This window comes from Myiozetetes cayanensis, unplaced genomic scaffold (assembly GCF_022539395.1).
Source record: "Myiozetetes cayanensis isolate MyiCay16 unplaced genomic scaffold, myiCay2020 scf3, whole genome shotgun sequence".
In the NCBI taxonomy this organism is placed as follows: domain Eukaryota; kingdom Metazoa; phylum Chordata; class Aves; order Passeriformes; family Tyrannidae; genus Myiozetetes; species Myiozetetes cayanensis.
Window position 1 is genome coordinate 38,620,675 of NW_026087521.1, and position 24,445 is coordinate 38,645,119.

Below are 24,445 nucleotides of genomic sequence, written 5' to 3' on the forward strand. Positions count from 1 at the left end.
CTGAGTCTGTCTCCTAAAAACTTGGCAAGAGAATAACAGGTTAATTGATCAGTATTTGATGTTCTTAACTTTCCTACACATTGCTCAAAAAGTGGAGTATAACCTGCAATTCCAAACTCTTTCCTAGAGAAGAGCCTGTTGTATGCAATCATTGCTTCTTTTTTTTTGAGCCAAATTGTATAAGTTTGAATTATTTCCATGAAATGGGAAACATAACCAGTAGTCCCAGTAGTAACACAGTATCTCCTCACTTCATGGGGCAAATCCTTATTTGATGCAAATTATCATAACCCTGCATGAAGCACGTGATATGTTGGAAATTAGTGTTTGCTTTGGATTTTCTTAAACGTTAAAGGAGTATTTCAGTAGGAGAACGCTGAGTTGTAATTTGATGCATGTACTGCAGCTTATTTTATGACTACTTCAGTAACAACTGTAGGAGCTTAGTAGGTCTCTTTTCCGTGGATGAAAGATAAAATCTGAAGTGCCCAAATCCCAGGGACTTTGGTGCTCAGGAATTGCTTATTGCCTGAAATGCTGAAAGTTTAGAAACTGCTGCAGAGAATTAGATGACTACTCATCATCCTGAGCTGCACCTCTAATTGTGACCACTTCCCCTGGGGAGCCTGTTTCAGTGCTCCAGCACTGTCTGAATTGGGACTTTGCAGAGTTACTCTTTGAGGGACAGTGCTGGACTACAAACACTAGTTTGACCCTCCTTTTGTCCTTGAAGAGTAAGAAACTGGTAGCTTCGGCTACCTAATAGGTTGGTGTAGAGAAGATGGTGCCAGATTCTTCTCTGAAATTCAGGGCAAAAAGATAAGAGGTAACAGATGTAAGTTACAGCAGGGGAGGTGCTTGAGGGTGGTGAAACACTGGTGTAGCCTGCCTAGTGATGTTTTGGAATCTCCATCCTTGGGCATGTTCAAGACACAACCAAACAAGGCTCTGAGCAACTTGCTGTAACTAGACCTGCTTTACACGTCATTGGACCAGATGGCATCTAGAACCTGCTTCTGATCTAAATTACTTACGATTCTATGAAGACTAAAGTGTTCACTAGAGAGAGGCAGGAAAAGGAAATATCAGGAATTCATAAGCATGTAAATTCCATGCTTGATTTACAAACAAAGGAAATACTAAAACTTTCTTCCCAACTCCTTTACTATATGGTGATTGAAACAACTGTTTGCTAGGCCGTAGCTTCAAGGTTGCGTAGGAAGTGCAGAGCAGTGACAGATGGGAAGGAGGATATAGTCTGCTTGTACCTCTGGAAGCACAGTGAAATTCAATTTCAGTAGCCTCTTCAGGATGTTTTTATACTGTCTTAGGGAAAAAATTAAACTACTCTTCAAGGATCCTGCAAACATAGCATCTGCAGGGTTTATTGAAGCCATATTTATGTCCACTTTTAATGACTAGAAGCTACTTCTAGTCACTGATTGTGGAGTGGAAACTAAGTTTTCAGTAAAAAACATTCTGTCCATTAATTGTGTTTGTTAATAATAGATTGTGCTGCTGAACATACTGCAACTCTCTCTTTAAAAATGTAAGGATTCAAAGTCATACTGCAGTGCTTTATTGATTTCTGTTATTTACATTTCATGGCTAGGCTTACATTACTGCTGTGAAAATAAAGCAACAGTCACCACCAGAATTTTGCAGTTGTAGGTAGTGGTAAACATTGACACTCACAAGCTTTCCTTGTAGCACACTCTTTAGAGAAATCCTTCCACTTTTCCATACTTGATTTACAATTAATTGTGCAAGAAAGGTTTCAAGTGTGGAGGTGTTGACTTAAGAGATGGGAAGAACGATAATAATTGAAGAAATCGTTATAAATGCATACTTGATTAATACTGAGTTAAAACAGTAGCTTGACAATTCAGCTGTTTTCTCTTTATGATCTGAAGTTATTCTTTTAAATTGCCATATCAACAATGTAGCCTTATTTCTTTGACTGAATAATCAATAAAATGCAGGATAAAGGACCTAAAAGAATACTCTGTTTAGGCTTCTGTAACTGGTAACCATATTAACCCTTTCATAACCTAACTAAATTTTATTTTAATTCACACTATTCCAATTGGAAGGTTCTTCCAGAAACTCACTCATATAATTTTTAGAAATTTTTTACATCCCACATGATGAGATTGCATTAATTTATTACTTTGTTAATATTGTCCTTTAACTTAACAAGTTGTTTTCCCTCTTTTTCATTGCTCTTTTTAAATATGAGGGAATAATCCCATTTCCTTCCTTACAAGACTAAACCAAATCAACTCTTCCTTTTTTTTCCCTTCAGAGAGTTTCATCTTTTCAGTGAGCATCCTAGTAACCCTTCCTTGCATCTGTTCCCAGTTTAACTCACATGTCTTGAATGTGGGTGATTAAGCTGCTAATATTCCAGATGTGGTCCTGCTGGTCTGTTACACTGACAGGGATACCCATTCAAGACAGCTGCATCTCAGACAGCTGTTGGAAAAATGCCAGAATATTTACCTGACATCTTTTGGAATGTTGATTAAAAAGCAAACAAATCTTTGACGTTATCTGTGTTTATCTAATATTAGCTATTTTGTTAGAGGCAGGAAATGGTTGATTGTGTTAAAGACCACTTATTAAGTAGTGTTTAAAATTCTATTCTTAATTACCCCTGTATAGGCTCATTTTAATCAACCTGAATAAGTTTGTGCAGGTGCAATTGAAAGCAGAATTTGTCCCATTAAGTGAGTTTGATGCTCTTACAAATAGGTAGCATGTAACTCAGTGAGTTCAGGATAAATAAATTTTCTGATTGCCATGATTAAAAATAGCAAGCAGATTGTCCTGTTTTCATGAAGGTTGCCTAAATTAACCTGCACTGCAGATGCGCAGCACTGGAAGGAATATCAGTGGGCTGGCTTTGACTAAACAGAAATTCTTTTCCCTTTTCTTTATATCAAGAGAGATGCAAGAATTTAATTATTTTTTTATGGCAGTGGACTATGAATGGGTAGAGGACAGAGAGATCATTCATTAAGGCCATTGTGTAAGGTTAGTGGGAAGATAATTTAATTTGCTGTTTGCTTGCTTTGAGCTTAATCTGTGCCGCAGTCCTGCAGAGATCACTTGAGTCATTCATAGCATTAATATGTCCCACAGAAAGTTAAAGCCAGAAGTATAGCAGAAGACAAATCTTACAATTTCACTTTCCTTTTTTTTTTAAAAATAAATGGTTGGTCTAAGAAAAGAATCATCTACATTCTTGGTCTGATGCATCACAACCTATGACAGGTCTAGAACAAAGGAACTTGACATTTTAGGTACCCAGTGTATATCTGGGCCTCCTTGTTCCCCAAAAGCCCCAAAATCTTACCTGATTTTGCTTGGAAATCTGTCACCCCTAGACCATTCTCAGCCCATCTAAGCTTGGCTAAGCTTCATCCCAGGCTAAGCTCAACTCCAGAGAAAAGCAGGGCCTTGGCCATCATGCACAAAAGGCAGGGCTGCTTTTCAAGTGCTGACAGTTGGCAACTCTGTGGAGACCTGGTGGAAAAAGAGCTATTGATGAGAGACCTGCTCCCTGTTTCCTACTTGAGGTATCTCCATCACAGCTGCCCACGGGCCAGTGCTTTTTAGTCTGTCTGATTCACAATAAATAACCAGCTTTCTCAAGTAAGCAGAACATAGACTGCTGCAAAATCCATAGTCTTCCGTGGGATTTCTGCTATTGCCCCAGGCAATTGGAATAATTGATTTCTTTTACCAAATTAAAGATAAGAATGATGAATGAAGCTGGTATAGCACTTTTTTGTTATTTGTTTTGATTGCAAATCACATTTATTTACATTACACTCAAATTTTCAATTTTCAAGGGAGATAAAAGAGGAATTTCACACTTATTAGATCTGTTATTTCAGGCTGCCTATAAATTTAAGAAAATAGCATCATATATACATTTGGGTTATGTCTCCATGGGGTTTTTAAAATACAAATTAAATTAAACATTTTTAAATTATTATTGTTATATGGTCTTTGCTATTCACTATTTTTACTTTAAGGTTTAGGTTCTAGTGCCATCCAAAGTCCCAGAAACTGGATTTTTTGCTGCAATTAATCCCAGCAATCAGATTCTAAAATTTGGACTGGAAATCTTTGCAAGTATCTCTTCTTGCAGTGTTTTTCAAATATCTTCCCGGTTATAGCTGCATCAGGGTTTTTCAAATAGAAAAAGAGCCAACAAAACACTGAAGAATGGAAATGTGCTTTATTAGCATTTAGTATATCTCTAAAAGTTTCAATGTATTCTGGGCAAAGTTAAGAACTAGTGAAAAATTGTATTAAGTTTTATTTTAATTAGATAGATTCACACATAGTGAATCTTAATCGCTGTGAGTCACTCATTACTTGCTTGTACTCTGGGAGGGAGATCCAGTCCTTCTAACATAAGTATCTATGTTCCCATACAGTCACAAATGAGCTATATTTTTATCTGTATTGGCATTATGGGCAATAGTCACTACCAGTGGGCAATCTAGACCATTTCTTCACTGAAAGAGGGGCTAAGCATTGGAAGAGTCTCCCCAGGGAAGTGGTGGAGTCACCATCCCTGCAACTGGATATGGCACTTTGTGATATGGTTTAGTGGGCATGGTGGTATTTAGGTCAAACGTGAGACTTCCTGATCTTGGAGGTCTTTTCCAACCCTAATGATTCTATGATTATGGTACTATGATTAAAGTTCTGTGTTACTCAGCCTCATTCACTAGATGAAGAATTAGGGCAAATGTTGGGTATTGTTAACCAGTGGGGCCCAGACCACTTAATCCTTTTCTGATGATAGATGTCCAAATAAACAGGAACAGATCCTTTCTGTTCTATGTTGGAAGATAGCTTCACCCTTCTAATTTGATGCAGTGACTGATGTTTGAATAGTTGTACAGTCAGGAATGCAATGCCACAGAGCCAGAAGGAGAACAGGTAAAAGGGATCCCTTTTTGTTTCTAACCAGAGACAGACTGATGCAAATTCCATATACATTTTTTGTGGAGAACGTTAGGAATACTTGAAGTGCACCCTCCTAGTTGAATGCTCTTCCAACAAAGCTAAAAACCAACCTACTCTCTCCCAGTGTTCCTCTTAACAAATTCCAACCTCACTCTGGCTCCAGCCCCAGAAGCTATGTGATTTTGGTTTATCAAAAAGAGTGCAGACCAATTACCATTATCATTATTATAAGTGCCCCTTTTTGAGATATGTTTTTGAGCTGATGGCTTGCCGTGGACTGGTCCTGCACTAAGTTTCAGCACTAAGCCCAGACATGAGTGCTCATGAGGATTCATGGCTTCTCAAAGTGGCTTTCAGTGAAAGTAGACATACCCCTCATTCATTCTGATAATTTAAAGCCCCATTTAAAGCAGGCAGGACTGTGGAATTTCAGGGTGTATTCACTGCAGGGGGTAGAGGGAGCTTTTTATAACTTAAGACACTCTCCTCTCAAGCATCAAATGTTGAATTACATTCAAGGATGGCAGGACATAATTAACCTTGCAACATGTGCTGAGCTTGCATTTCCAGTAGCATGTGGTAGAAAACAGCCCAAAATAGTTTTTTATAGAGCAATTTTCTGTTTCCAGAATCCAAGAGAACAGAAATTGATAGGAAAGACAGTGCATCCGATCAGGCATAATTTACATTTCTATTCCTAAGTTGAATGATTCTAATCAATGGATTCCACCATGTCAGTACATGCTGCTCTATGTACAGTTATCTGTTCCTTCAGTTACTGTTGTGAATTACTGAATAAACACATTCAGTAAGTAACTTTAAAGAAAATATTAACTGGAAAGTTATTTCATAAAATAAGTTACCATAAAATTATTTTGAGAGATAAGTCACTGGTTTTATGAGTTTTATTTATAAAATACACATTCTTCACACAGTTAAATGTTTTTGTTTTGATTTAATTGATCATTGGAAACATTTTATGGTGAATTTTGGGAATTGAGCTATAAATGTCACCTTTTAAAATTAGAATATAAATATTTCACTAGTCTTTTAATAAATCAGAAGACTATACTATTCATGTCAGGAAAGCTGGAAGAACTTAAGCTCTAAGTGAAGATCTTTTCCCATTTTATTTCAAAAAGTGGATAGTATATCTTTAGATGTGTTCTTTTGCTCTATACACATGTGGTACATGTTTCTATTTAATGACATCACAGTTCAACAGTTCCATTGTAAACTAGATGCTACAACTGTTCCTTAAGAAGAGACAATGTGTGTGATGCATTTGGTATTATAATCCATGTGCTCATGTATTTCTTACTAATTTACCTTTATGTAACAGAAAATAACTGTATTCAACAAAGGGTACCTATTATAATTTATTGTTGATAGTCACAGAAATTTACCTTCAAAGAAAATACAAACTATTTGTTAGCAAGTTGATGGAAAAACTTGTATTATCCCATTTCCCCAGTTATATAAGTGGCATTGTCAAAATAAGCTGCACATAGATTTAGATATCTGGGCCGTATTTCCATTCCAGACTTGCATTGCTTTTTCCCGCATGGCCTTTCATACTTAATATTTCATCAATTACAAGTTTTCATTTCCCTTATATATGTGCAGGGATGTGACTTAACAAATTTAAATGGATTCTGCCTGGATATGATTGACACTTCTTGAAGAATAAAAGTGGGGAAGCAAAATGGCTCCAAATTTCCCAGCATTAACTATGAGTTGTTCCTGAAGAGAGAGAGTTCCCAGTTACCTGTAAATTTATGTAGGCCCAGTTAAACCAGCACAGTAACGATGTGACAAAAATGGTATTTCCGCCCTTTAGTGATATCATTCTAGATGGACCTGCAAGTAACATTTGATTCCATTAATACATGAATGATAGACAACAATAATCAACTTCTTGCTTGATTTCAGAACTCTCTCAGAAAATGACAGTACCTCTTTACCAACTGCTGACTCCTGCACCAGTCCTACCAAAATGGATTTGTCGTTTAGTAAGACTGCCAAACAGTGCCTAGAGGAGATATCTGGTGAGTAACAGTAAGTCTGGAGAAGATTGTGAACTTCTTTATTTACATCTGTCTCTTAGCAGCATGAGTTGAAATAATACTTTTGACCTCTCATCATGAGTGGTATTAAATATGCAGAAAATTAGGGTCGCACACAGTTAGTGCTTGAAATCCACAGTTCTCTTATTTGAATTGTCTCCTTCTGTTGAAATACCCTTTCCATCATTTTGCAGAAACTGGAATTTCACAAGCTATGGTTTCAAGTAATTATTATTTTATTTAATCAAACGGAATATTCCAAGTGGAGCGGTGGAGTTGACTTCAGAATGTTTAACACTTGCATTTAATATAATCAAATTAAATCATAACATCAGAACTGAGACATAAATTGTGTAAGACCTATTTTGCCTTTATAAAACAATCTGTATTCAGAAAATGAACAAGTCCTCAGTCTTGTACCTGACTTGTAAGCTGCTGCTATAGCTAAGCTGCTAAAGGTTTTGTTCTGGAATTCCTTGTAAACATGGAATAAAGTCCTTACTAGGTTACAAATGTGAGGGGATTTTTTTTTTTTTTAATCATAATGGAATAATTCCTTTGAAGTCAACAGAGCCGTGCTGATTTAGATCAGCACGAGATCTGGCCATGACTCTGCCTATGGATGCAAAAGTGAAGTGTGTCACTGCTGAATTTCTCATCAGAACTCAATTGTACTGCATGCAAGCACTTCCAAAGGGACTCTGCCAGAGCTGGTTGAGGAGGGGCTCAGAGTTTATTTCTTGTTGGTTTTCTGTTGTTTTTCATTAGCATCCTTATTCTTCTTATAATTCTTACAAAAATAAAAGGTGAAAATTCTGTCCCAGTGGTTCTATCTGTATTTTTGCCCTTTCACTCGATATTTTTAAAATTTAAATCGATTTATAATGATTCATGTGGTTCTTATACAGGATATAACTCACTTAAAACACTAATTTGACAAATCAAACTGAAATTATCTCTGCACCAGAAGGGAAATCAGATGCCCAAGCATTATGGGGACTGTCTTGACATTTAGCTGACTCATCCTGAAACTGAGGTTTTGTCCTTGTTTGTCTCATTCACTTTGAAAGTTTTCTGAGACTGACATCCTTTATTTGCACAGCCAGCTTCTGTGATAAATATGTCACCCTGAAACATGGTGAAATGTTCCCTGGAGGTGATGCATACCTGTTAAAGTAAAAAAATATTTTTAATTACTCCAGAAATCAGAACATGGTCTTACATATATAAAGAGTATAATTCAAACAGTTATCACAAATGAAAAGACACTTCAAGGAATTATCCAGAGAGATGCTAAAAAACCCCAACCAATTGTACCTACTGAAATGATCAAACAGAATCTCATGTCTCATGGCCTTTTACTGTTCTGAACAGAGAGGAAAAACATCAACAAGAAGAAAATGGCATAAAGGAAACTAAACATCAGAGACTGATGCTAATCTGATTATTTAGACTTTGGCATTAACAGTTGATTGGCATAACAGGCTGTAAAGCAGAATCACTGGGAAAATCTAGTCAGGGGTTTGCTGTAACAGAGGGAGTCAGAGGTGTGTCATCCATATTTAGGTATTAGCAACAGAAGGAATGTAAGATCAAGTACTACATTTGCTGAATAAATAATTGTCTGCATTGGTGAACTATCACCAAGTTGTTGGTGATTCTGTCATTGAATCTGCATGGATAAAAGATCATGTGATAGTTGTTCAGAGGAGTATTCCATGATGAATTAGCCACAAGAAAGGACAGTTAATTTCTTTTACTTAAGAGCATCTTTATTCTGATCTGATCAAGGGGTTTTACCAGTAGTAGCAAAGAGATAGGCTAAGTTTGTTTCCTTGGTCTGGTCACTTCTTTTCAGGGTGTTAAGAGATGAATCCAGTTTCTTTCATTTTGATATTACCTTTTTCCTGAAATCTTCCAGCTGTTGGTATGGATGAGCATCATCTCTGTATTATCTTGAGCTTCTTTTGCAACTTGGTAGCCAACACACTAGCAAAATATATTTGTAAGCAGTAACTGGTAAGAATCATGCCAAAGACTGAGCATCTGTGGAAACTAGTAAACAGCTTGGAGGAGTGTGTTCATAAAGTGCTGTCCCACCTGTATCATGTTTCTGCTTTGTTAATCATTATTAATTTTTAAGTGCCAAATATTTACAACTAAGGCTGACGTGCTTAGGACTAGGATATCTTAGCCTGTATCATTGTATAAACTGTTTCTCTACTTTCAGAATATTTACACACACCCTGTTTTTTATTGTCTCTTGGCTGAAGATTACTGGTCCCATAACCAGCCAAGTTGATCATATCAGACCTCCTAATCCGCTTTGGAGCAAAATAAGACAATTGATTTTAAAATAGTGCTTTAAACATGTCTGGTTCAAGACTTCTTTTAATACAGGCAAAAGTTCAGTGGAGAAAAAAAAAATTAAAAATACTTATGAGTGGTTGGTCAGGCACCATTCTTCTTGAGTGATTCAGGATACCAAACCCAAGCTAGATTCCTTATTCTAGTGGTGAAAAGTCATGGTTCTGTTTTCTGTGCCCAACAAGGCAGTTCTCAACAGCGATGATGGGAAACAAGAGTAAAGCAAGAATCTGCATAGGTAGTTTCCAGCTCTCCCCTGCAGTCTTCCTCCTCTAGAGGAGCTGATTACCTTTCTAGCATTTATTGTCTTCCAATTCAGAGCTGGTAAAAGGCAATGTCAGAGCTCAAGCCTCTTGTTTTCTGCTCACTACTCTGTAACTGATTACTTAGCTTTACTTGCACAGGCATGAGAAGAGAATGGTGCTGGAAGTCAAGGGAGGTGGGGAGGCTGGTGTAGCCCTGCACTCAGAAGTGTGACCCAATAAATTGGACAACCTCTTTATTTTTAGCTTGTCCACATTAATCTGCTGCCCTAGGTAAATACTGACATAACTTACGCCTAAAGACAGTTCTGCATCTTGGTAGAGCTACCGTAAATCTGAGTTTCTTCACTGTTCCTCTCTCTCTGCTGAAAATTTGTTCCAGATGTGATCTGAAGTGCTTCAGACTTTTTTTCCTACCTTTTTTCCCCCTCTGAGCATTCCACAGCTCAGCCAGAGCATTCTCAGGTATTTTCACAGTGTCTGTGCAGGTCAGCAGTAGAGCACGTGCACAGCTGTTTCAAGGTTCCCTGCACACCCTCTCTATGCATGGTACCAATGATACACATATGCTGAATGAGTCCCATTTGTAGGCATGAATCACCTGTGGAGTAGTTCTGGTGTGTTCTGTGTATGACAGGCTTGTTGAACATCTGGCACACAGATGTGTAGACCTCTGTCCAGAAAATCACAGACAGAAATTTAGGAGTCTTAAGTAAATGACAATTCTGCATTCATGTATGAACACTATTTCCTGCATGTACTTTTTGTGCCAGTTGCCTCAACAGGACTGCTCAGTATCTATGTTTCTGCAAAACTGGAGTATACCTTCATGGACAGGATTATAAAAGGAGAATGTGTTGTTATTCATGGTATGTCTAGGAACAAGTTGTTCAAACTTTCTTACCCAGTATTTCTACTTGTAGTAGCTGTGACATTTATCAGTTTCTGCAGCAAGTTTATCAGAGAAGGATGTCAGTATGTTAATTATTTAATACTCCATCGAAATCTTTACATGTCAGTAAACTACAAAGTGTTATTTTATAAAATCAGTTATAGTGTTTGGCTTTAACAAGTGTTGGCATGTTCAAAGAGCTTAATGAGAAGTGTTTAATTAAGTAATTATTTATAAATGTATAAATATTGATTTATTAAAAATCTGAAAGATGAAACAGAAATTAAAGGTACTTTTAGGAGTTACAGACCAGTATCAATGGTAGGATTAGCATATTTTTCAATTTTCAGTGTATTTTTGTTCATTGTGCTCTCCAAAACAGTTAATTAATAGATGCAGAAATAGTTTACTTTTTTTTTTCAAGTAAGCTTAGCTGAAGAGATTCATAATCTTATGCATTGCAGATCTATTACATAATTCATTTGTAGGATTCCAAGCTATCCACCAAGACTTCAAAGGAACTCTTATCTGGCAGCAAAATTTGCCCAAAGATTATTAGCTCTTAAAATAATTTTAATAATTCCTTTCATGAAAGAGACAGTAAAAATAAAGTAGCGTGTAACACTGTGATGGCTTGGGTAAGTTCCCTATGCTGTTCTTCAGCTAAACATATTCCCGTATTGTGGGTGGAGAACACACTGAATTGCAAGATAGTTGGGGAATAATGCTATTTGCTCTCCTTTTGGTCTCCTATACTTTCTTCTTAGTTTAGAAAGATGTATTTTCTTGCTGCTGTATTTCATAATTTTAAAATGGAGGTTGAGCTTTAGAAAATGATTTTTCAGTAAATAACCCTGAGAATTTTCGACTTTGCAAATTTATGTTTTGTCAAATGACACTTTGCAGAGAGATGTGGTGAAGCACAAGAGTAAGTTCAGTGTTCTTTCTACTGAGCACGTGGTCCAAGACTCCTAAGTATCTGCTGTATCTGAGGATGTCCACAATGGCATGTCTACCAACTGAGGCAATGTGATTAATGGGAGAAAAGTTCATATAACCTTGTAATCGAGTGCTGTACACATGGAGACTGAATGATGGATGCATGATTAGTTTCAGTATCTCCATATAACAGCATGTGACTCATTGTGTTTTTAATATATTTAGAAAAATAAATGGGCAGGTGAATGCTGGAGCTGCCAGCTACTCTCACGTGGCTGTCACACAGTTCAGGTGTCATTCCCTTTCCAGTATCATGGTCTGTGACCTGTGTGCTGCTGGAGCTGGGCTGTGATGAACTCCTTATTTTGGAGAAGGAACAGTTCAGTGGAGACACTGAGACCCACTGAGCTTCCCAGCAGCTGTACTGCTTCCTAGGACCCTTCCAGCCTGGAATGGCGTGGCACCTGTTGCCAACGCTATACATGAGGTTTCATGTGGTTCATTGGGTGAAGATTTTCCATTCCCTGCCATAAATTTTTCTGATCCCATCTAGAAAGAGAACTGAATATACATGTCCAGTTCTGGCAATCTTGTATCTGGTCTATTCATGCTCAGAGCTGAGCAGTCGTGCTGTGCAGTGCATCCCTGGCAGAGCAGTGCTTGGTATGAGGGACACTCCCTGTCTGCAGGCCTTGCTGAGGTCAGGTGCAGCACTGCAGCAGTGACTGCTGCATACGGCCATGCACACACCGTGAGCTTGGTGTGCAGTCAGAGCAGGTCCGTGCCTGCCTACAGCTGACCATGGAGACAAGCCACCACCTCAGCTGTTTGGACGTGAAAGGGCGGGTGAGGAAATTGCCATTCATGGATTTGGAGTATCAGGGAGAGATTCAGAATTGGTCTTTGTGGTAGGAAGAGTCCCCGTTCTCTTTATTCCAAGACAATCACCAAGAGAATTTTGGCATGATAGGGCCAAATCATTGTTCTTCCTATTAATTCAAAACATAACAATTGAGAATACTATACCAATTGTATTGTAAATACCTGTGAGGTCTTTCTAACAACCACAGCTTCCTCAGGCATGCTCATTAGCCCATTACAACTGCACAGCACCATCAGTGCATACTGGTGCAGGAGCACGTGGGCAGTGCTGAAGCTCTGGGACAGCGCGACAGGTGGGACAGCGTGCAGGTGGGACAGCATCCACACCAGCTGGGCTCTGCTGCGGGCAGGCATCATCAAGTTCATTAAAACCTTTTAAAGGCTCATGTTTCACTGCAACTGGCAGACCCTGGGAGTAAACACAGCAATCTTTCCTTTTGTTTTCATGCTGAAGAAATGACAGGTGCTTAATATTTGGGACGGTTTTGTACTCAGGCAGACAGACCATTCCTCTTGTCTCTGACTTTGTGGGCTAGGCAGGGATGGGAGTGGTACCTCCTCTTGTGGAACATGTCTTTCTAGGAATTTGTCAGTGCTTTAATATGGAAAATCATCAATACTTGAGGCTACTGATTTTTTTCTATATTAGTTCTGTGTTTCTGAGAGTTATCTAGGAAACAAATTACCTTTCCTTTAAATTTCCAAAAATTTTCCCCTATGTATCTTCAAAAACTGTAAACTGAACCAGTGAAAAGCAAGAAATACACTGAAGCCTCTGTTAACATCTGTTTATTCACACAGGAAATATGCAAGCAGTGTGTATTTCTTGGGATGTTTTTAAAGGTTATTTGTCTGCAAGGATTTTACAGGTAGAGACTTGAGATGCACAAGTTCACCCAGACAAAAGCAGTTTATTTTTTATACATATACATACAGCATATGTATCTGAATATTTGTAGATTTCTACATAATTTTTTGTGAAATAAATTTTCACTAGATAAAAAGCTTGTATCTAAAAAAATTAGAATCAAATTTGGCTATTTTTTTGTTTATCTGTCTGTTATTTCTGGGACTAATATCTTTTTCTCTGTAGAAAATGTATACATTTAAAAGTAAGTCTTCTTTCTCTCTGGATAATGTATTTAAAAATAACATTTAAAACTGCTTAATTTAGTTCAGACACAATACTGAGTTTCTTTATAGAAGAATTACTATGCCATTAATAGGTTTTCTTTTGAAGATTGTGAAAAAATTATTTTATTGCAGCTTTTTAGTTCCATATTAGCCTCTGAATCTCACAGATGTGCAAACAAGGTACATTTTTAAGGAGAATGAAATTAAATACTTCCTTTTATAAATCATTTTACCAGACAGGTACTGTTATGTTCCAATTTTTATCTTCTTTAAGATCTTAAATTATATTTTTTTATTCAGAGCAGAAATTACAAGACTGAAGGTCCATTTGCAGGTCTGATTTTAGCTTCCTGCATAGGTAGTAGCAGTGATATGGAAGAAATAATTTGTCATCCTTACCTTTCAGGGAGAAAAATAAGATTTGACCATGAGCTAGGTCTGTTACTGTAGCATCGCATTCAGGTGAAGCTGGATCTTGAAACCTGTGGCCTCTTGTAAACTGGGCAGAGGCTTCTGTGTCTCCGGTTTAATTCACCAGGATGTTTGCTGCCATGGCAGCCAGCAGCATTCATTGCAGTAGCAGAGAAGAGTCATATATCTGGGAATGCAGGTTGAATACTAAAATGTAAGGAGGCTTGTGCAGAGCTTTGCTTCACTGGTTAATTTTGGCTCTTTATTGAGCTCTGACGTGGAGGCTGTACTTGCAGTTCTGTGTCAGCCCATCTAAAGTGAAGAGCTGTGCACTAGGATCAGTCATGAGCTGGTGAGAGGGGGGGAAAAGCCCGAGACAGTACTTGTGCCTACTTGGATTTCAGAAGGCAGCAGCTGTAGAAAGAGATGCAGGCCCACTACTCCGATGAGACAGGTGATTGGATGAAGAGGGAAAAACACAGTTGGCTTTTGGGATTACTTCTGTGCTGGAGCAGAGTGTTTGATCAACTCTTTTCTGCATGAGAGAAATCTAAGTGAAAATGACTGTAAGTACTGCAGATTAATGTGACGGGAAGAAGTGGCTTAGCAGAGACAGCAGTGTAATTTTAAAGAAAATGACTGTGCCTGTCTAGTCAGTTACAGTACGTACAGTGCATGTTTGAGCTGTGCTTTTCATTGTGAGTGCAAGCATGTGTTCCCTGGGATGTGCAGCATGCAGTGATGCAGGTACCAACTCCAAGACCTTGCAGGGGAGTTAAACTGCTGTCCATCTCAGAAATATGAAATCTAACTGAGGTGAAGCCCCCGACAGAAAGATGCGGCGATCTGCTGAATTGTCAGTGTTTAAAGGCACGGAGGTTAGAAGAGGGTGTGTTCGTCTTCAGAAGCAGAAGTCTCTAACCAATCTCACGCTCATCAGTGAAGGGGAGAAGAGGCGATACTCATACAGGGAGAACTGGTTTGGAAACGCCTCCAAGTCCAACCAGAGTTACCAACAGCGGGAGGCAGAAGCCAGGTGCAGAGGCTCCCTTTCCAAGGCACTCTCACAGTCGGTGCACTCTCTCTGCCACTCCAGCCTCACTGCATCACAAGAATATCAGGGGATACCACCTGCTGGAAGCAGGACATCCAGGAGGTCAGGAGGCCGGCGTACAGGTGAAGGCTTTCAGATTGACAATGAGGAGACCAGAAAATCAGATGATGAAAATACATCCTGCACATCCCATTTCCCCAGCAGGACCTGGGCAGAGGAGGAGGAGGAAGGGTGCTTGCGTGAAGGGACTGCACATCTGGATGAAGATGTCATAATAACAATGCTGGGTGACCTAGAACAGGTCCTTTATACTGATATTTTAGGTAAGTTAACTTTGGCTTGACATCAGGAAGGGCAGGAGGAGACCCAAGTGTTAGCACATATCTGCATGGAGCAGATTTTTTGATATTGACAGTGATTTCCCGAGACAGAACTGGGTTTATATGCAGTAGTGTGCAAAAATAGGGTCTAGCCATTTCTTCTTTATTTGCTTACCCTGACCTCTTAAGACTGTATAAAATGAAGACAAATGTCTAAATTGCTTTTGATGGGTGCAGGGGCAGCAACAGCCTGTGAATAACTGAGCATAGCTTGCTTAGCTTTTTGAAAAATAAGGTGAAACATTTAAGTACTATTAGTTTACTCTTAAATAATTTTATTTTAATGACATTCGTTCTCATTTATTTGAAATTGATATCTTGAATCCAAGGATTGGTAAGACAAAAAATATCTCGGCCTTCCTACAAACTGCCCTCCAGTATTTCTTCCCCCTTTCCTAATCCCTCTACCAATAATTTCAACCCTATATATGAAATTGTGAGTGCCAGGGTTTCAGTTTAATTTAAATAACCAGTTTTATTATATCTATGACTGCCAGTGAGTATTTGCAGTCCACAAACATAAATGCTTCAAAAGGCTTCTGTGTTACTGGCTTTACTTTTCATCTCTCAGCCCTTTATAAGAGTGCTCAAAGTGTTCATTTCCAAAGCTTTGTTCTTCAGCCAGTCAAATGGCAGAAGTGGCTGCTTGCTTTTCAAAGGTTATATAGCATGTGTCTAGCCTGGAGCTTCTTGCTTGTGGACGTGTTAGCTCTGATTGTGTTTAAACATTAGGGATAAAATTTTTGGTGTATAAGTAGTGAAAAAAATTCTCTTTGTATCTATACAGTTCATATTATTAGACTGTGCCAGTAAGTTAAAAGGGGCTTCTCCTAGAGATTAGAGGCTTACTAGCAAAGGAGACTAAGCTCTCCCCTGCCCCTGCTCCACTTCAACTGTGTGTCACTGACAAATTCCTGTTCCCTTGTAAGCCTCAGTTTTCCCACTTGCTGATTAAAACTGGTACTTTCCTCTGTGAATGGAGTTATTATCTAAGAGTGGACAATATCCTGGAGAGATGTTTATTATTTGTAAATCCTTTTATGAAAATCAGACAATTGATGGAATTATTCTATTTGCTTTGGGTTGTAATTACATGTACAGAAGTACAGAAATTATTATGAACAATATTATTAAATGTGAAATTATGTTTGAGCTTCAGAAATGTAAATGTAAAACTTTAACTTAATAAGGTTAAATAGAATGATTTCTATAAAATATTTATTTTGATTTCCTATGAATGTATTTCACTCAGTGGAAGAAATAAATGTGTTCTCCAGAAATTTATTGAGGGAACCTGTAATGGCTCACTGCTTATAAGGCAAAAGTTTGGAGACAATCTTTTGGAATGTTTAACATAAATGATGAAGCTGCAAATGTTTTGAGGAGATTATATTTCAGTAAAATACTTGCATTGGCCTTCCTTGTAAGAGGAAGAGAATTTTGACAGAAATTTTCAGGATACCCTACTTATTATCTTATCCCAGTCTCCCCATTTATGAAATAGAATGGCTTTTCTTTAGTGTACAAACCAGAACCACTTGAGATTATAAGACAGGGAGCATTTCTGGTATGTTAGGTCATGAAAGTATGGGTAGACTCTGTAATGGCATAGACCATATAATAAGCAATTAGGTGCCTGGGATCCCTTTAAACCCAATCCTGATGCAATAAGTACCATAGTGTCTCCCCAGCAGGCATAGTGTAGCTAGTTTTCAGAAAAAATACACGTACTCATCATCTGTTTGGTTCTCTGTACAGTAGAAGGCTGGATGTGGATGGGGAGTCCAAGTGCTATCCTGAAAGTGTAGGATCTTGTACTCAGTGCAGAAAATTTGTCCATTATCATGTTCAACTGTTTATAATTTCTGACTTGTTCATCCGTGGCACAGCAGGAGTCCATTGATATGGCCTTTAGAGAATGATGGAAAAAAAAAAAAAGAACAATTATTTTTAAAGCATTCTAGTAATAAGTTTTGAGGATTTTTTTTATGTAGTGCTGTGTAGTATTTTAATATCATAAAACTTCAGTTGTAGCTTTTGTTTAGTAAAAAACGGTGGAAAAGTTTTGAAATTACCCTTTGTGTCACTGAGATCAAACAAGATCAAACAAATTTTTCATCTTTATAGGATAGAATAACACCAATTTTGTGATATAATTTGTCTGAAAGTGAAATATTCTTCATTGTGAAAGCATATTTTGGCAGCTTGCCATATATGTACCTTATATTTAATGTATTGCAATTATACCTCAAGGCTTTGTTATGCTATTTACTGTGCAATACATATTAAAAAAGACAGTTGCTGTCATTTTTGCTGCAAGATTTGCAGTGTTAACCTGCAGCAAAGGACATCTGACAAGGATAAACAAGGAAGGAAAAGGGCAAAGTCACTGTAAAATATGAATTGTATTCAGTTCCTCAGAAAGATATAAAGTATTGCTCTGCCTTTAATTTTGCGTGCTTAGACCCTGGAATTTGTCTTTCTGTGTAAACAGAAAATTTTCTTATACCAACAAGCTACGCTTTCACAGCAGGGCAGGTAATAGATCCTAGATCTCCCATATATAAGTATTGTGGCAGGAATATAATTGCACCTGGAGGTCAATTTGAGTGCATTTGGCAGAGGGGGGAAAGCAAAGGGCAAAGGGACAGGGGGGAACTGAATGCACTATAAACAACTGTCCAGAAGCAAGCATGAACAATCTGCCTGGGAACTGTCTGGGCTTTAAAAGCAGTTTCAATCTAATAGGACATAATTGTCTTCAGCTTAGCCTTGGCATGAACCTTTTTGCCTCGCAGAAATCTCTACAGTGGTGCAGAAACTTCTGCACAGTACCTGGGACCCATGGGTACATTGATCATCAGGGGCCTTTACTGAACACATCTAGCTTGAGAAAAAAGAGCAGTTGTAGTTTCAATCTGAGTGTGGACGTTTGCCTCCTGCAGGGTACTACATGTAAAAATGTACATAAAATACAGTATAGGTATTGTATTTTGTGGAACAAAATTATTGTGAATAGACATGGGCTTGGAGTGTGGATTTGGAAGGTGGAGACTTTGGCAGTGCTGGGCCTGTATCCCCACTTCTTGTTTCCATCCTGCCCAGGTGTTGATCTCACTGTTGATCTCACTGATGGTGCCAACCCAGAGGTTTATGGACTTTAGGATCATTAAACCACAGTAGAATTTATTTGGAGTGATAAAATGGGCAAACGTCATTTCCTGAAAGACTGTTTGACTGCAGCAAAGAGGACAGAAGACACAGCCAGGGCAGAGTAGATGGAAAAGCCTCACACTGGCATTGCTGTGAAAGCTAGTTTGACACTGAGCCACAGCTGCAGGGCATGTTGGCTAGTACTGTGCATCATTTTCCTATTGAGGTAGACATAAAGGTTATATGAAACGTATATAAAATAACTTATTTATATTTAATGTCAGGAGTTGAGATTTTTCTTAACTGCCCGCAGAATCTTTGGGTAGTAGGACCTGGACTGCAGAAGAGGGTAGAGTAGCTATTCAGTTTGTCAGTAAGCGCAAAGGCTTCATCCTTTAGTCAAAACTCAATATTAAGGAGCTTAATTGATCCATTGTTCAAATAAAGTTTGCTTCTGCAGATTCTTCCCTGTATTTGAAATAAATGTCACTGAACATGTTAAGCCAAATGTTTTTTATAAACTATACTTGTAGTTCAACTGTGAGTCTTTTTCCCATGCCTATTGAACCAATATGGTTTTGAGATCTTTTTATTTTACCAGAATGTTTTTCTGTAGGACTTTTTTTATTTTTTTGCTTCACTTTCCAGAATGCTTTGTTAAATATAAAATTTTCATTGCTTCTGGCCCCATGTTGAATATTTCCCAGTTCTCTGTCCTACTGAACTTTTTTTACTAGTTCAACATTAAGATCTCCTCCTTTCTTTTTCCCATTTTATCTACTGTGGAAAGGATATAACACCTTTTTTTTTTTTTTTTTAACTCTTTCCCAATCATTTCCTTCTTATTTTGTCACTTTGATGGCACTCCATGCTTTTCCTCAGAGACATCACCATTGTTGAAATTGTATAAACTCATACAGAAACCTAGGGGAAGGGAAGGTGGCAGCGGAATGAGAAATGCAGAAACTTGACAATGCATATCTGCATAATTTTACATTTTAGAAATTTTAAATATTATAGGTCTATATGGTATTTTGTCTCTTCTTGCATTTCTGATTTTGATTATTGTGTGAAGCTGAATTTAAATTCACCAGACTATCTCTTGTTAGATATATTCAAAGGCTAAACAGTTTCCAGATGTCAAGAGGATTCCAAAATTAGGTTAAAATCTTATTCTGGGTAAGAATCTGAAATCTAAAGTTAAAGATAGTTTTAGTGGTTGCACAGCATTGTTCTTGTTGATATTATTTCCATAATGAGGAGTAAAATAAAAGAATAACACGAAATAACATTATCATTAATAGAGTCAAAAAGAAAATATTTGCACTTTAAGTTCATCATTGTACATGGAACTGTAATAATGATGCTTCCTGTCCACCTTTCGAGCAACAGATGTGGGACACAGCTTGAAGCAGAACACTAGGCTTAAACAAATCAGTGATATTTGTCACAGATTTTCTTTCAAAATTCTCTTATTGTTCAAAAGTAGAATGAGCTAAACTTCTTGATCTATGAATTTGCTAGAAAACATGAATTTTTGTTTCTTCATGTACAACTTTTGGAGATTCCTTTGAATCTTATTGTGTTTTTCCTTTGCGATATATATTGTATAATTTTTTTCCTTTTTTTTTTCTTTAATTGTGTGAAGTAAACATTGTTCAAGGTGTTCCAGGTGAAGGTCTTCATTATTCAAGATACCAGACTAGCTTTTCACAATGGATCCCTAAAGCTGTTAAAACTCATAATTGCATAAATGTTGCATGTGTTTAGAGTGTTCAGATTTGTATCATAAGAACCATATTTTATTTTATCCCATATGAAGAAAAATGTCCCTCTTCAGGAAACTATTAAAGTTCAGGAAAGATGCTTTATTAAGTACCTGACTTAAAGGGACTTTGAAATAGCCCGGATGTTAAGTGCATACTGAAGAGTTGTTTTAAGAGTCATCCCAGTTCTTTCCAGACACAGATTTGCTGTGGCTTTTTTCCCTACCACATCATGTAAAATGTTAAGGAGTAAAAAAAGAACTTTGCAGTGTATCAAGTAGTCTGGAGTTGCATGATGCCTTGATTACACACAATAAAAATCCGAACGCTGTAAATCTGAGTTTCATTAGTAGATTTGGGCCCTAACAGGGATACTTCACCAGGACTCCTTTCAGTGGGTTTTTTACATACCACATTTATAAGTGTATGTGTGTTTTATTACTGAAAGGATGAAGCTTTATTTTTTTAAAATATTTAAGGGACAGACTTATTTACAATAATATGTATGTATTCTCACCTGTGTATTCGTGTGTGCACTTTATTCAACCTTATGAATTTGTGTGCATTAAAGTGGATGCTGGTTTCACTGTTCCAGGGGAAGACCCTGAAGCAAGAAGAATGAGAACTGTAAAGAATATAGCAGACCTGAGACAGAATTTGGAAGAAACCATGTCCAGTCTTAGAGGAACCCAAATAAGCCACAGGTACACTGGTTTTGTGTAGACCGCTAAAAATATGGACTATGGGAGAATATTGCCAGGTGCTGAACGCATGAGAGAAATTAACGCAAGGGAAAATTAACTAGGACACTAATCATACTTTTGTGAGACTGCCTTAGCAACTTACATTTTGATGTAAAATTTTGATTTACTTTACTGTCAAAATTTCTTATACAGCCATTCACAAAGATAGTTATTGTTTCATATACTTTTACTTAGAAGCCTATAAAATTTATTTTAGGTTATTTTATAAATAGATATACAATCATAGAATCATAAAATCATTTAGGTTGGAAAAGACATCTGAGATCATCAAGTCTAACCATTAGCCCAGCCCTGCTAAGTCCACCACTAAACTATGTCCTCAAAGTGCCACATCTACAGGTCTTTTCAATACCTCCAGTGACTCAATCACGTCCCTAGGCAGCCTGTTCCAGTGCTTGACAACCCTTTCCATGAAGAAATTCTTCCTAGTATCCAATCTAAATCTTGGCCCTTAAGGCCATTTTCATTTGTCCTATCACTTGTTACCTGGAAGAAAAGGCTGACCCCCAATTGGCTGCAGCCTCCTTTCAAGGTAGTTGTAGAGATGGATAAGATCTCCCATGAACCTCCTTTTCTCCAGCTAAAAAACTCCAGCTCCCTCAGCCACTCCTCATATGACTTACTCTCTAGGAACCTTCATTCAATGTCTTTCTTGTGGTGAGGGGGCCAAAACTGAACACAGGGTTCAAGGTGCAACCTCACCAGTGCCAAGTACAGGGGGATGATTATTTCCCTGGACCTGCTGGCCACACCATTTCTGATACAGGCCAGGATGCTAATGGCTCCCTTGGCCATCCGGGCACTGACGTGTCCAGCTCGTGTTCAGATGGTGTGGACCAGCAGCCCCAGGTCTGGTCAGAATATCGCAAGTTGGAAGGCACGCACAAAGGTCATAGAGTCCAACTCCTGGCCCTGACAGGACCATTCCCAAGACTCACACCAGATGCTGGGCAGCTTTCCAGCCACTCTGCCCCAAGTCTGTAGTTCTGCATGGGTTGTTGTGACCCAAGTGCAGGAACCGGCACTTTATCCTTTTGAACCCTATCACTGGCCTCAGCCCTTCAATCCAGCCTGTCCAGATCCCTCCGCAGAGCCTTGCTACCCTTCAGCAGATCATCTATCCTGCCCAACTTTCTGTCATCTGCAAGGTGACTAAAGGGGCATTCGATCCCCTAATCCAAGTTATTGATAAAGATATTAAGCAGGACTGGCCCCAGTACTGAGGGGCATACACAAGCACATGTGGGCACATAGTGGAAATATGCACACACACACACACTCAGAACTTTTAAAAATAAATATACATTCCTCCAGCCTTTACTTTTCCTGGTTTCTCAGGAAGAGAGGAAACACTGTTCACTGACTTCTCCATTGTGTTTGGCAGCACATTGGAGACAACTTTTGACAGCACTGTGACAACTGAAGTGAACGGTAGAAGCATACCAAGCTTGTCAAACCGATCAGCCCCAGTGACTTGGAGGCTGGGGCAGGCCAGTCCTCGGCTGCAGGCAGGAGATGCCCCGTCCTTGGGCGCTGGTTATCCTCGCAGCAGTGCAAGTCGCTTCATACACACAGACCCTTCTCGATTCATGTACACCACTCCGCTCCGCCGAGCAGCTGTTTCTCGCCTCGGAAATATCTCACAGATCGACATGAGTGAGAAAGGAAGTGGTGATTTGGACATATCCTCTGAAGCTGATGTTGGTGGCTATATGAGTGATGGAGACATTCTTGGGAAAAGCCTGAGGACTGATGACATCAACAGTGGGTAAGCAGCACTTTTTCCCCATTTGAACTAATGCATAATTAGTAGGTTTAATAGGATTTTTCTAAAAAATTCTAGCACACAGGTGGAATTTGTGTTATGGTTGCAAAATTAGAGTATACAAACATACAAAAAAACCCCAGAAACAAACCTAATCTGTCAGTGATACTCTCGACTGCCTCCAAATTCTATTCTTCACCTTTAACACCAAGATGATTTTGCTGTGAGCTTTAATAAGAGCTCAGGTACGTCTTGTTACTTACTGGGATTTCTTGGTTATCTGGTAAACCATCTTTTTTCACTGTTTTCTCTGGGATGGGTCTTCTTTTTGGTATTTTTGTTTTGTTTGAGATTTATGGTATTGGGTGCACCTGATGAAAAGCAGTTGCTGGCAGAACAGACTTTCTCTGTCTCCACTTTAAATATTTTCTAGTGTAGTCTGTGTGATAGGCCTTTATTGCAGTTTTTTCAACTGTGCCTATCATCTGAGCAGTCGGAATATCTTTCTGTAAAAGACTAGATTAGTTACTCCCTTAAAATATCCAGGAGGAAGAATCACAATTTTTCTTTTTTCTTAATCAATTGAGTGACTTTGGGGTACTACCCTGTGTTTCAGATTACTGTTGAACAACTCATATCAATCTTGGAATGCATGTGTCTTCACTTCTGTGTATGTTAGAACTCCTAAAGCATCATTTAAAAAGAAAAGACGTTACAGTTTTAATCATGCTTCAATTACTACTCAAGGCTGTTTGGTGACTGAAGAAACAGTGTTGAACAGAAATCCCATAGAGTACATGACCACGTCACATCACACTATTTCACTCTCTATAAATTTAGAAATCTTACTGTCAGTCTAAACTCTTAGTTTCAAGTATAGCTATGATTAGAGAATAATGGCTTATGAAATTGAAAATGATACATTCCTAAAGGCAAATCTGAGTCTGTGATAAAAGCTCTCTCTAGAGTAGTATTGCACCTCAAGCACAATCCAAAGATAGATTTCTAGGAAAAGTATAGCTATAGAGAAAGCACATTCCTATATCTCCCTGGTCCACTGCCTCAGTGATCCATGCATGGAGCACTGCTGACAAGGTTGTCCACAGCATGGCATTAATGACTGTCAAGTAGGATACCATATTCATGTGTGCTAGAAAAAGAAAAGACATATGGAGAAAGTGGTACTTTAATGTCTGCGGACCGTTTATCTTAAAGGACATATTAATGCTGCCTTTGATAGATGCATTTGGTTTTATTTGAAATAAAAGAAAAAAGGGAATTCTTTGAAGTGCCTGGAAAGTTGTATTTATTAGCTTATCACATTAAAGAATGAATAAAGTCATTTTGTGTGACTTTTCTTTGCATCTGTAAAAGGATGACTCAATAGATAGTAAGTTGCAATGTGCTCAGTTAACATTTTTTAGGTGTGGTAAATGTTAAAGCAGTTTAATAAGCTCTGAAATTTCAGGATTCACTGAGGCATGTAAAGTCTTATCTCCCTTACGCTTCTTCCATTATCAGTTTAATTACTTTAAACACTTGGGGACAGGAATGCAGCAGTAATTAGAAATTAGTGTGAGGAAGGCCTGTTGCACTTATTAAGTCTCTCCATTCAGCCCT

At 38.2% G+C, this 24,445-nt stretch overlaps 2 protein-coding genes across 13 annotated transcripts in view; one reads left to right on the plus strand and one right to left on the minus strand.

Moving 5' to 3' along the window:
* Positions 1 to 24,445, plus strand: part of NAV3 (neuron navigator 3) — a 514,063-nt gene that overhangs the window by 387,303 nt on the left and 102,315 nt on the right. For all 12 annotated transcript variants that reach the window (XM_050324425.1, XM_050324431.1, XM_050324426.1 and 9 more), the window contains 3 exons: positions 6,922 to 7,037; positions 20,892 to 21,000; positions 22,445 to 22,828. In XM_050324425.1, the coding sequence (XP_050180382.1) occupies positions 6,922 to 7,037; positions 20,892 to 21,000; positions 22,445 to 22,828 (609 nt within the window). The remainder of the gene's footprint in view (positions 1 to 6,921; positions 7,038 to 20,891; positions 21,001 to 22,444; positions 22,829 to 24,445) is intronic.
* Positions 1 to 24,445, minus strand: part of PPP1R12A (protein phosphatase 1 regulatory subunit 12A) — a 1,052,766-nt gene that overhangs the window by 162,192 nt on the left and 866,129 nt on the right. The window lies entirely within an intron of this gene.